Below are 13,519 nucleotides of genomic sequence, written 5' to 3' on the forward strand. Positions count from 1 at the left end.
CTTTCCAAAATGAAATTTTCATTAATGCATTTAAGCAATAAGCAGAAGAATTAATTTTCAGGTTACTTTACAAATCAAATTAGAATAGATTACTCTATTATTTTATAGTCTTTAAGTTACAACTTAGGGTCACTGAAGATTTTTTAATAAAAGCTTCAGAATTCCGGGAAAAATTAGGTGCTTTATGAAGAGCTGCTTATATTCCAGCCAAAGAATTTTTCTCTAATAGAGTTCCTGTACATACACTTGCCTCTAAACAGATATTTTCATAGTATGTTTCTCTGAATTCATTGTACCCTATGTGTTTTCTTACAGTGTTATCAGACAATTTTCTTGTATTTTTGCAAGAGTCTGGTGATCTTTGTATTTCTGGCACAAAAACTTTATTTGAGTTAATATTTTTGGCATAGTTAAATTGAAAGCACAGTTTCAATATAAACCTGTATCTTATGCAACTCCAAGTTTTCCTGTAAGTTTTTTTGCAGTGGAAGAGCCAGATTCATTTGGCAGAAAATTATTAAGTGTTCTCTTCGGAAAATTTAAGATAATTGCTGATAAATTTTGGTTCATTAAAAACATACTGGTTTGCATATTACATTTTATTGTGGCATAAATAATAAATTAACTTAATATTCAGCGTATAGGAGCTGTAGATACTGACATTAATCTTACTGAAACAGAATATGTGTCCTAGTTCAGGCAACTCCCAGAGGCAATAATCCTTGGAAAATGATTTTTTTGCACTAAGTTAGAAAAAATGGATGCAGTTTTTCAGTCAATTTTTTCTCGTTGTATTTCATTTAGTTTAACTCAAGGAAGTTCAGACTTAAAATATCAAAGTGAATGAAGACAATATGGAAGACAATATCATGCAGGTGGGAAGTGATTATTCCATCTCTAAAGGAGGGAAATCAGTAAGTGTGATGTAAAGTGGGACATTTTAGAAAGAAATATCAGTCAGCATTTGAAAGATTTATAGAAGTTATGTCAAATCAGAATTTTGTGCTAAGGCTTGACTAAGTAACTGTTGTATTTTCGTTACACAGAAACTGATCAGGGAAGATTTAATGAGTCATTAGTATTTTTTGTCCTTTGACATTCAATAAGAGCTATCACAGTTTACTGTTGAATAATGATACTTCCATGTCCTTAGGATCGGCACAGTTGCTGGAATATGCTGTGAGACTCATTTTTCCTCTTTGCAAGGAGATGTAATTTTAGGAGCCGTTCCAAAGAAAATGCTTTTACAAAATACAGAAATGAGGCATATATCGAGACTCAGGTATCAGTCCTGTTGTTTTGTCCTTTTTTGCCTTTATGGCAAGCAACCAAAAGCCACAAGACAGAGCACCAAGATCCTCAAGTTTGGATAATCACAGTCTTGCTACATCCTGATCACCCTCCCCACTCACCAGACCTCAAAATGGCAAGATGATGGGAGTTAAGTGAATATGGGTGGCGATTGGCAGTAGACATTACTCTATGCCTGCTGCTCACTCTCCACCTCTAGAATTCCAGCGGAGTTTGGCTCAGCTCATATGGACAGGAATCCAGCTTCCTCATAAAGAAAGGATATGCTTTGAAATTGTGTATACTGCACCATAAATAAACACTGCCAATCTCTTTTTCCTGTGTGACTACTGCATGCTCTGCCTATGGTTTCCTCTCGTACAATGTCTAGCCTCATGGCTGGGGAATTAGACTGTTTTCAGACTAATCAAAAAGTCAATATACTACTATTGCCTTTTAAAGGTTAACATGCATTCAAAAAGCAGGGCTCAAAGTAGACATCTACAGAGAGCCAAGGCCAATTAAGCCCACACAATCCTCTAGGTTGCTTTTTTGCCTTTCAAAACATTAGTCCCTTGACAGGTTAAATATTTTCCTTTTCCCCCTTTTTCCCTCATGTGTTTTTTTTCTCCTCTTCTTTTCTTGCCTTTTCTATTCATCCTTTGCTCCATGACCTCTAGTCATTGCATAATTTAATTTTTGTTCCCCTTTAACCTTTACAAAGTCAGATGAGCTCTGGGGCAGGTGTTCATGGCAGGATTCCTTTTTGCACTCTAAAAGTATATGAGGGTCTCTTTCTTACCTGATGATAAGAAAAAGATGTTTTGATTATAGAATCACAAAATGGTTTGGGTTGCAAGGGTCCTCAAAGATCATCTAGTTCCAACCCCCTGTCATGGGCAGGTACACCTTCCACTAGACCATGTTGCTTAAGGCCCTTTCCAACCTGACCTTAGACGCTTCCAGGGATGCACAGTTGTTGGTTGCAGTACAATATTCGAAGTACTGTAGATCCTGTTTACTCTAGTTACAGTAACCCTGATTTTCCTTAGATAGGTGCTGGGAAGAATGTGCGCAGTGGGCAACTTTTGTCTAAGGTCATACCACAGAATTTTCTTCCCATCGAATTCAGGAGAGATGATGACTCATGAGCTGAAAGGTCAAAAAGGAGTCAGAAGGAAAGGATAAACAATTACTCCAGGGTACAATTGCACTAAGGGTCAAGCAACCCCAAACTGCAGTAGGAAACTTGCGGTATTCTTTCTTCAGTGCTAGAACTAGCTTTCTAGTGCCTTGTGGTACTTACAAGATCTGTAAAGTATCCCTCTGACTCCTGCCAGACCAGGATGAAAAAAAGAGATCAATATTCCTGCAGCATGCACAGGCATCTGCTTCTTTTCCAGAGCTGCTGCAAGCTGTCACTGCCGTCACATCCTCCCTAAGAACCAACTGAGCAATTTCTGGTGATCTGGCATCTTCACGAGTTAGTAACATGCTTATAAGAAAAGGGAAATCTCCAAGCCTTTAGGTTGTTTGGATGGTTTCAGATCCAGAGCTTGGATGCTGTTGAAGATCCTTCAGAATATTTTTCATGCAGTCCTTCATGAATTATTTAGCATGACTCAATACCAAATTTCTTTGGCAGCCTGACAAGACAGTATAGTTGACTCCTGGAACTCTTACCAAGAAGTAAGAAGACAGCAATGAAAATATTGTCTTTGTTGTCATCAATTGCTTTAGTTGCAATGGACTATGGAGAACCAATATCCAGCAAATGACAGCTGTAAAATACTACCGGGAACCACCTATTCCCTCATCCCTCCCTGCTTTTCATCTGCTGACATAGTGCAGTTTCTCAGGCTGAAGTCATCACAGTGAAGGGGAGCAAGGCAAAGTAACTATTCTGCCAAGTGGGCCCAGGTGTAAGGCTTGCATTGCCTTGCAATCTGAGGGTATGTCTATTTGAGTGTCCTAATTCAAGTTAGAAATGTGCTTTTGAGGGAAAACTCCCAATGGCCTGAGCTCCCCACATCTTGATTTTCATTGTGGAACTGTTTGGGGTACATGGACAGGGTGATGTGTAACTTTTGTGTTAAATTAATCTGAGACTTGTGATCTCTTGGTGAACACCTAATGTGCTCCAGTCTTTCTGGGCATCCAGTTGGCAACAACTAACTGGATAGAGTACACCTCAGGACACATATAATGGGCTGTCAGGTCCTTGGCATCAAATATTGTGCTGCCCAGATCAATTTCTCTTGCACCACACCCCTTGCTAATTGACCCTGACAGCTACCACAGTACCTAGAAGCTACTCATAAGTACAGAATCCATCTTCCCAAGTGAAATAGAGGCTGTGACAGATGTCACATTTAGGACAGCACATTACATAGATTAATTACATAGATGGTAAAGATCATTCACTTCATCTTAAATGTAATTTATGTGTTTGTAAGTTTAAAAAATATATATGAAGTGACTGATAACAGTATATTCCCTATTCCCTTATCATTGTAATGCACAAATTCAAACACTATAAAGTGACCAAAAACTCTAAGACAATTAATTTCTTCCCTCTTACTCTCCAAGCACCCTCCATCATTTGCAAACAAACGGAAATCTTGTTTTGCCAGCACACCTGAGGGATGCACATCAATGTGGAGACTGAGAAGGGACATTCAAAGTCAAGGATCAATTCAGGCTGTTTCTACACTAGGTGCCCATTTCCTTTTGAGTACATCTAAGCTTCAGACACGGAACCTTTGAATACTGTACAAAGAAATGCATCATTAGTGTTATTGACTCTTGCCTTTGCTACAATCTCACATATTACAGTTCTCATCACTGATTCACGACAGTTTGCATTGCCAGGAAGCTTCAATGACGTGCTTAATTAGGCAAATCCAGGCTGAGTTAATCTAGAAATAGGGCCTGCATAAACAGCAGAAATTTATGTTTGTGATTAATATAGCAAATGTAATTCTGCAATGTAATTTAAATTATGTATATGTCATATTATAAATCTAAGTGCTTCCGAAGTCTGTAGGCTTCATGCCAGCATTAATTTTTGTAGAAAGTAAGAAATATTTCTCTCACATTTGATTGCTTTTTAAACTCCAGGTCTGATAAACTCTCAGAAATTTGTCCCAGTCTGCTATCTTGTGATATTCAATCGAGTTTATAAGGAAAAATTTATGCCTACATATATAGTTTGCTTATGTCCATGAAATACTTTACAAAAGAACATGAGCTGTTTCAGAGTTTAAAGCTTTTTGTTAAGACAAACTATGGCAGAATTATATTTAACTACCTTGACACTAACTTATGAAAATATACTAAAAGATTTAAAATAGAAACTTTGTTTAATTTTTCAGTATATAATGCATACAAATGTGCACTGAAAAATATTCCCGTGAAGTAGATCTCCCACATTAATCACTCAGGGAAAAACTGATTTTCTATTTCATAGAGGTGTTAATGTATTAATCTAAAGAAAGAATTCATACAAAAGCTGTTTAATTCCAAACACTGCTTAATAAAGATTACTAATACTATATTGGTTGTCTGATGCAGAACAAACTTGTACTCATGGTCTGATACACTGCATGACCATGACAGAAGTTTGTGCTGTCTCAGATTCATGGAAGAGGCATTAAATTATTTTACAGATATGGTCTCAATATGAGGCCATGATGCATTTACTCATTGTTAGTATTTTATTTATTTATCAGTTTGGAGTTTAAACTAATTGAAGGTGATGAACCCAGGAGATGTCACAGAGAGGCAGATCATAGAAACCTAAAGTTGTAGAATGGTTTTCTTTGGAAGAGACCTTTGAAGATCAGAGAAGATAGAATCTTCTGCTAACTCTGGCCAGCAGTGATAAGCCAATATTGCCTGAGCTATTTTCAGATTTGAGGATATAAAATGATGTTTCAGTGACTGTGCTTAGATATCATGGATTTAGGTTTTAAGTTACCAGCTGGATTGAGCGTCTTCAGAATTTGAAGGTACAGCTGAACTTTCTCACAAGCACAAACTGCCTTCTTTTACATTCTTGTTTTAATGAAGTAACAGGAAAACAAAAAGAAAAGGAAGAATTGAAAGATGCTCAGTAAATTAGACAGCTCATTTCTGCCAATGATTGGCAGTCAAGAATCTGGAATCACTACACAATGCATTCCCAGTAAAAGACCTGCTTGGGCACAGCTTCCACTCGCCCAGACTGGCAGCTGTGGAGCACCTGTGGAGCCAACACAGCATCTGTTGGGAGTGCATGCATATACACACACACAGAACCCTCTACATTTCTGGAAAACACAGTGGGTAAGAACATGGAGGCTTGTGAATAAGTGTGTCTGTGTTGGGCAGTGTGGATACAACCCACATTGTTTGGTATGTGTCCAGGGAATAGGAAAGCTAGCACAGCTATTAACAGGGACCACCAATTGTCTTACTTTCTCTAGCCTTCATATTCATCTGTTTAGTATTGGCTGGTGTCATCAGGAAGGGTGAGAGCATATTCAAGAGAAAAACCTTATAGGTATCAATTCTGATCCTGCAGTGCCTCCAGGTGAAGCAGTTCTAGTTAATGGTCAAAAGAAACAACATAGTCACTAGCTTGTTGCTAAAATTGGGCTTTTTCTTTCCTTCTTGTGATTTTTAATTAGTACTTCTATCCCTGCTACTTAGCATGGAAATGATACCAAAATTCTGAAGAAACAAAGCCTTATCACTTTGAAAAATAAAAATCATTATTCCTGCACAGCTGATCCAACGAGGTGATTACTTAGATAATACAGTGCCTTCCTGCCATCTTGTGGCACTGCAGGGTTTGCAACTCCCTGTTTGTTATACTGTATAATTTTTATTTCAAATTAACAGTTTTTAAATTTCAGGTGACATCTAGTTAAACAACACACACACACATAATGAGTGAAATCTTGGTCCTACTAATTGCAGGGTCAAAAATCTCATTGATTAAAAAAAGTTCCAGACCGTATTTATTGCATTTATTTCAATGTCTTATTATCTAAAAAATGAAAACAAATTGAAACTCACTAATGTAAAACTCAGTATCAGGTTAATATATTAAGTTACTGTTATACTGAAATAATCTGCAGTTATGTCTGAAATAATACCTTGCATCTGTATTATGAATTAATCTATATTTTTCATTTGGGATGCTTTGTTGGTTTTTGAAATAGCTGCCTCCTTTTTCAAGTCTGCCTGAAGAAAAGGGAAGCTGCATCTTTTATATGACTTCAGGCAAGAGGCTGCAAGGGCTTGTTCAATGTTTACTTTTATTTCTAAAATAAAGGAATGTATGAAATTGTACTACTGTCCAATTTCCTGCTCCTGCTTTTAGGCTGGAATCCCCAACTCGATCTTTGAGCATGGATGCACCACGAGGAATTAATATCAAAGCACAAGCTGGGAATATTGAAGCTCTTTCCCAGATGGATATCAAACTACACAGCAGTGATGGTGTGGTGAGTACAAGCCCTTCTTTTTCACAACTGTGGCTGATCTTCTGTGTGACTATAGCTTCAAGTCCTTTTTTCAAGTTCTGTTAATTTAATTCCTCAGGTTTTAGGTGGCAGGGTATTAAAATTAATAGTGCCAATAATAAAAGTTTTATCTGTGTAAATAATACTACCAACAGACATAATACATTAGCTTAGAGAGATGTTTTCTAATAAAACTTAGATACTGCTTAGCTCCCCATTAGTACAGTGATTCTCAGGCACCCCAGTGGGGAATCTTGGCTCAGAAGCAGATGCAGCCACAGAGTGGCAAAATTAAGGATTGAAGTTCTGCAGACATCCTTAACAGCAGGCAACATGCAGCAGCCTATTTATCCCCTCTGCAAGGCTGCACTGTGCCAGTTCTTCCAGGGAGGAAACTAGTGACCAGCCCATGTCCAGCCCATGCTGGCTGCACAGTGAGGCCTCAGCACTCAGGCCAGGACAGACCTGACTCCAGAGCAGTGCGTGTGTCCTGCTCCTCTGTGCATGGGCACTGCCACTTACCATAGAAATATAGAGTGACTTGTGCTGAAAGGCTCCTTAAAGATCATCCAGGTCCAACTTCCTCTGCCATGGACAGGGACACCTGCAACTAGACTAGGCTGCTCAGAGATCAATCCAGTTTGGCTTTGAACACTTCCAGGGATGGGTCATCCACAGTTTCTCTGGGCAGCCGGTTACTGTGCCTCACCACTGAAAGAAATTATTTTTTATATCTAATCCAAATCTATCTTCTTTCAATTTAAAACCAGTATCCCTGATGCAGGGTCCCTCCCCAGCTTTCTTGTAGGCCCCATTTAATTACTCAAAGGCTGCAGTGAGGTTCTCCCAGAGCCTTCTCTTCTCCATGCTGAACAATCCCAGTTCTCTCAGCCTTTCCTCGCAGGAGAGGTGCTCCATCCCTCTGAGCATCTTCGTGTCCCTCCTCTGAACTCACTTCAACACAGGCCCATGTCTTTCTTGTGTTGAGGGCCTCAGAGCTGGATGCAGCATAGGTTTTCATTCGTCAATACCCCCACATTTTTCTCCTCAGGGCTTCTCTCAATCCATTCATCAACCTGCTTGTTATCCCCATTTTGGGCATTGCCCCAGCACAAGTGCAGGACATTGCACTTGGCCCTGCTGAACTTCACCAGTTCTCTGCTAACAAGAGGGTGGGCACCAGCTTATTCCTGTCCTGTGTTTATGTCTGCCAAGATCCTAGGGCTCAGAGAAACTTTGTATATAACAAGTCCTGTGTAAAGGCCATTCTTAAGCCTCTGCGTAGCCAAATCCAACTCATCTCATGGAACGTTACTGCTTTATTATCTCTATCGACCCCTTTTTGTCCCTTTTTCCCACACAGCTTTTGCTCGATGCTGAAACTGTGCGACTGCCCAAGCTGCCTGAGGGTGCAAGGGGTGGATCCGGGATTTCTCAGGGGCTCTATGAAATCTGCGTGTGTCCAGATGGAAAGCTCTACTTGTCAGTGGCCGGCGTGGGCTCCACTTGCCAAGAATACAGCCGAGTCTGCCAGTGAGGCGCCCCAAAAAGCCGCACAACCCCTTGCGCATCTGAGTTTTGTATTACAGAGCATTACTGAAAGTGTATTTTTCAGCATTTTAAAAACAAAGTACTTCCAGTTTAGGAAACAAATCTGCATCTACAATTCTGGAATACAGGGTGTAAGGGGAAGAAGAGCACAAATGACATTTCCACTTGAGAAGAATGACTTGAATCAAATTACATGTCTTGTCAGTAACACTTGGAAAACAGCCTTACAGAGAGCATACAAAAAATAAAACAATTATATTTCCTTTCTGAACAATTATTCAGTCAGATGATTATGTCATTGTTCATATTTTTGAGATCCATGGGTTTTTCCTCTCACTACATGTAAACACTTACTGTATTAGTGGGTGAAATTAAATTGAGGGAACTACTTGAATTATTTGTAAGAAAAGCATTATTTGGAGAATTCAGAAAGTGCCAGCAAATGGTCTATGCAATTTTGTTCCTGCAATAACACAAGATAGAAAAATGTGGTATTTGTATAAGTTCTGTGTAAAAATGTTAATTTGCTAATAGCTTTCTATTTTAATTTGGCAACACTATGCTGATTTGCTTCTAACTGAGATTGATATAAAAATAACGAATAGAAAAAGCTCCAGAAATCATGAAGGCCTCTCTGTGTCTCAAATCCATTCACTATACAACAGAGAAATATGTTAGTATATTTTATAATAGCAATTGTTCGTTCTACTGCCTATACCATCATAGCCATTTAAATCCTTTTTTATTTTAGGACATGCTAATTCAACAAGGCAATCTGTTGTGCCAGCTGGACTAGTAAAAAGAAAAAAAGAGTGTCTTCAGATTGTCTGCCACAAGGAACTATTTGGGCAGTGGGAAAAAGTCCTTTTATGTAGCCTACAGATTTCAAATAAGAGGAATACTTCATTTCCATCTGCACCTGTTGACTGGCATTTCTGATCCTGTCAGAGTGGGACTCCATCACAAACAGAGAGTAAAACTGTTATTATTTTTTACATTAGGACTTTGGATACAAAATAAATGCTCACCAGAGCTGACAAACTTTTTATTTGCTTTGTAAAGAAACACAGCTGCAGATCCATTCCCCTGTACAGTGTTGCACTGAACACAAATGAATTGTTTGCACACCTCTGGGTAGCAAGATTTGTATTTAGTAGTCTGTTGTTTAAACCTCACGGGTTTTTAATTCCTTTGATGCTGTATTGTATATACTTTTTGATCTTATTATCTGGGAAGGAGCTATCACATAGTGCCTTGGTGTCTTACAGAAGGATTTTACATCCTTTAAAATCCTTTACAGAAGGATTTTAACACACAGTGTTAGTAAACCATAAATATCCACTTTTTGAAAAAAATAATCATCATCCTTAAAACAGAAGAACCAGGACAAAATAACCACTAAAATTAAAAACTTGCTACTTTGGCTCTGGGGAACAAAGGAAGAAAACCTACACTCAGATGAGATCCCCAGGTACTCACAAAAGCCTGAGCTGAGAAAGAGTCCCCCCATTAACATTTTCCACAATTATTGTGGTGAAGCCCAGAACAGTCTGTGCTTCAAGGGCTGCCTTTGCAATTCTCTGAGTCTGATGTACAGAACTGAAACTGTCCTTCAGCACCAGGGTGGAGCCCTCAGCAATAAATGCAAACTCAGAGCTTCAGTAACGCAATTAGGAAACACTTCAGGTGAGCTTCAGTGAGTGAAGCAAGGTTTCACATGTTATCTGAAGAGTGCTCCAACTGCTGTTAACACTGCCTAAAGGAGAAGTAGGAAGCCACACATCTTCCATATCTGAAATTCTCTTTTCTTGGGCTTAGACTCACTCACTCCTGTCTTCAGCAGTGAGTCGAAGGCTGTTGGCTATAAGGAGAGAAATGTTTATCTCCACAACTCTATTTCTTGACTGTGTGTCTCTACAGCCAAGCCCTCAACTGAGGCACACCTTAACAGAAGCCTGTCTTCCAGTATTCCTTAAGTCAGTTTAGGTGGTTCCAGCTCCATGCACAAGATTTTACAAACCAAAATACAAGCAGACTTAGCTTAATCATTGAATAGAAAGTATGAGTACTAAGATAAAGGTCAGCAAATACTGCTGCATGTGCCATACACCTAAAAACTGCTGCTACAACTTGGAGAACTGTAATGTCACCAATCTCCTACAAGTGTAGTATTAACAGCAAAACTGGGACATGAGTCCTTAGAAATTTCAGCCATTGTTCTGACATCAAGGAACATCTGCCCACTTCCATGCAGTATCAAATAATTCACCTAATCCAACCCCTAAATGTTATCCAGATACTGCAAAATAGTTAAAATCTGCTTGTTCTGCTGGCAGTAGAAATACAGCACTTTTAAGTTATACATTTTAAGCTTTTGTTTTGGAGGTACATTTTCAAATGTTATTTGCCAATTAATTCACAGCAAAGGATTGAACTGAGGCTTTCCAGGCAACAATAACCTGACCCCTAAAGAGCTAGGAAAATCAGGGTGCAGTCCCCATGCTATTAAGCATGATGGCACTTCATTTAGACATTGAAATAACTACCACCTTTCTTGTGGAGATAAATCTTCTGGACTTGCTTCAGTTCACAGGTGGATTCTGAGTAGTACCAAAACCTAAAGAGGTCTGCTGTACCCTCAGCACTGCCATCACTCAAATCACCAACATGATCCTTTTCATTGCTTAAATTTCATTCTTCTTTTCATTATGTACAACACTGACATCAGAAGTACTGTTCCATTTTTGTATTGTGCACATTTTTTAAAGCATGACTGGTGACATCTTGTCACTATTCTTTTTCTTTCAGGTCTGGTAGTAGAGAAACAAAATTTATTCTAAAATTACCAGAATGTAATCAGCGGATGCTACAATCTGAATTACTGTTAATCTCAACATAGTTCATACATCACTAAATTATCATTTCTGATAATGAAATTAATCATGAAACATGAATCATCTCTACGTGGATATCTATCCCTCTCTCTTTAATACTTCAAAATTACTGTTCTTACTTGAATCAAACTTCTGTAAATAGTTAGAGTAACAGAAAATTACGGCACACAGGGATGTAGGAGTATGCAGTTCTCTAGTTTATTTCCAAAAGTATTATCCAAATGGAGAGGAGAAGAAAATTACTACCAGCATAGTGAACTGATTTGTTTGCATATTTACTCCCTCAAAAAGAATTATTTACAGCAGTTCTTGCAATTGGTTGCAATTGTTACACAGTGGAAAAATGATAGAAAGACTTCACCGGTGATTGCCCGAACACAAGCCTTTTTTTCCCTATTTCACAGTAATTTAATATTTGCATTTGTCTATCTTTATATAGCTTTATGAAAAAGGAAATTGCAAGAATTGGAAACTGAGTTCTTGAATAAACTTTATACATTTTGAACAGTATGCTTCTGCTTTTGTATTTAATGAAACACAAATGTTTTAATTTTTAAAACAAAATTTTTTCCAAGACTAAGAATGTGAAATGTACTTTATGTAAAAATATGAACAAAAGTCTTGGTCCCAACTAAAAATGTACTTTGCAGAATTTAGAAAATGCTTTACAATTGTAGCTTTCATTGGACATCTAGAATTCCTTTGTCTTAATCAGTAGTAGGTGAAAATAAACAAAGAAATTATGGCAGTGCTACTGAATTAATCATCCAGAAAACAAACCAAAGAAAGGATAAACAGTTTTGATTAAAAATTCATTGACAAATCCCTACATGTGACAAAAAAGTATGTCTTCTTCAAATGAAAACATTTACTTTGGCTGCCAAGCTTAGTTATTTTTGAACTATTATTTCTGCCTTTGTTCCCTGACCAATCCAGCCTTTCTCAAAGAGTTTAGATCCAGTAGCAGAAAATTTTTAATGCAGTAATACCCTCCTCTACTTTAATTGGAGAAAGAAATTACAATGGATTTAATTAGAGCCTTGTTTAAAGCAATTGAAGTGTACCAGTACTAAGTGAATACAATCCTTATAGTAAATTTTAAATCCTATTTCACAAATCATTACAGTAACTTTAGTGATAATTCGAATTGAGTACAAATATTGCAAAACGACATTTTTTTCACAATAAACAATTTATTTTTTTCTTCTGGTAGTCAGCTAAACAAGAAACTATTTCCTTAAAAAAAAAAAGTATTTTTCTTGTCACTAATTGCTGAGGCAAGTGTCTTGTGCTTTTCAGAATAGGTGTATGCCATTGTTTGAGAGGAAAGCTTTTCCTAGAAGAGGAAGCTGCTTTTCCTAGATAAACTGCTGGTACCTGTGGAAGGTAGGACTTGATTGGAATGACATTTTCTCCAATGAGAACTCGTTTAATGTGCAGAATTACTTGTAAAATATATTTTTGTGGAACCTACATGCCATCATTTACTTCTACAGACCCTTACCACAGAATCATCTCACATCCTATCTGTTCTAAGCTTCCATATCTGACTTAGACATATTGCCAAGTCTCCCAGCTGAGCCAAAAGGAAGAATCAATTAAATGTTTTCTTTGTTTTTATTTTTAATAGGGAATTAAATGGCACTTACAAAATCACATTCTGTCGAATATGGTTTCCTGGTCTCACAAAGCCTCTTTATTGAGGCTAGCTGTTACAGTGAGTTAAGCAAATAAGAAACTGAGAGACTTCCAAGTGAGAGACCACTCTTGCCTGTCTCTCTGCTGCCATATATAAATTTTGTTAGTTTCAGTTCAGGAATAACAGAATTAATTAGTTTTTCTGTGTCGGTCAAGTTTTCCTTCTCAGCTTGATTAAGTGTTTAAAATTGCTTCAGACCATTAGCTTCCTAAGAACTGGGACCGTTTTCTTAGTATCAGTGCTCAACAGTATATACAAAAAAAGCAAAATTAAAATTAGAATAATTTAGTGGTTCTGCACAGCCATTTTAACAGTTCATAATAATAATACTGGTAAGGCAACCTAAGTTGCTTATAAAACATGGTTACACACTTAGAAGATTTTCCTCCTCAACTGTTCATGTAAAAACAGGAAAGCATTCATGGTGCTCCTCTTACACTTTTGCATGTTGCCAAGAGACCTTACGTTTCACTCCATTTAAAATGAAAAGCATGAGAACGCCTTCCTTTTCAAGTATTTTGCTTACCCTGAATACTACTCATCTGACTTCATGCAAGAACCATCTGACGAAGCAA

General features: G+C 37.8%; 1 protein-coding gene across 5 annotated transcripts in view; it reads left to right on the forward strand.

Annotated features, from left to right (window-relative positions):
- SGCG (sarcoglycan gamma) overlaps positions 1-11,755 on the forward strand; it is a 106,622-nt gene extending 94,867 nt beyond the window's left edge. For all 5 annotated transcript variants that reach the window (XM_066313066.1, XM_066313069.1, XM_066313067.1 and 2 more), the window contains 2 exons: positions 6,659-6,782; positions 8,164-11,755. In XM_066313066.1, coding sequence (XP_066169163.1) covers positions 6,659-6,782; positions 8,164-8,337 — 298 coding nt within the window. In that variant the 3' untranslated portion in view covers positions 8,338-11,755. The remainder of the gene's footprint in view (positions 1-6,658; positions 6,783-8,163) is intronic.
- Positions 11,756-13,519: the final 1,764 nt, after the last annotated feature.

The sequence above is a fragment of the Sylvia atricapilla genome, chromosome 2 (genome assembly GCF_009819655.1).
Source record: "Sylvia atricapilla isolate bSylAtr1 chromosome 2, bSylAtr1.pri, whole genome shotgun sequence".
NCBI classification, from domain to species: Eukaryota; Metazoa; Chordata; class Aves; order Passeriformes; family Sylviidae; genus Sylvia; species Sylvia atricapilla.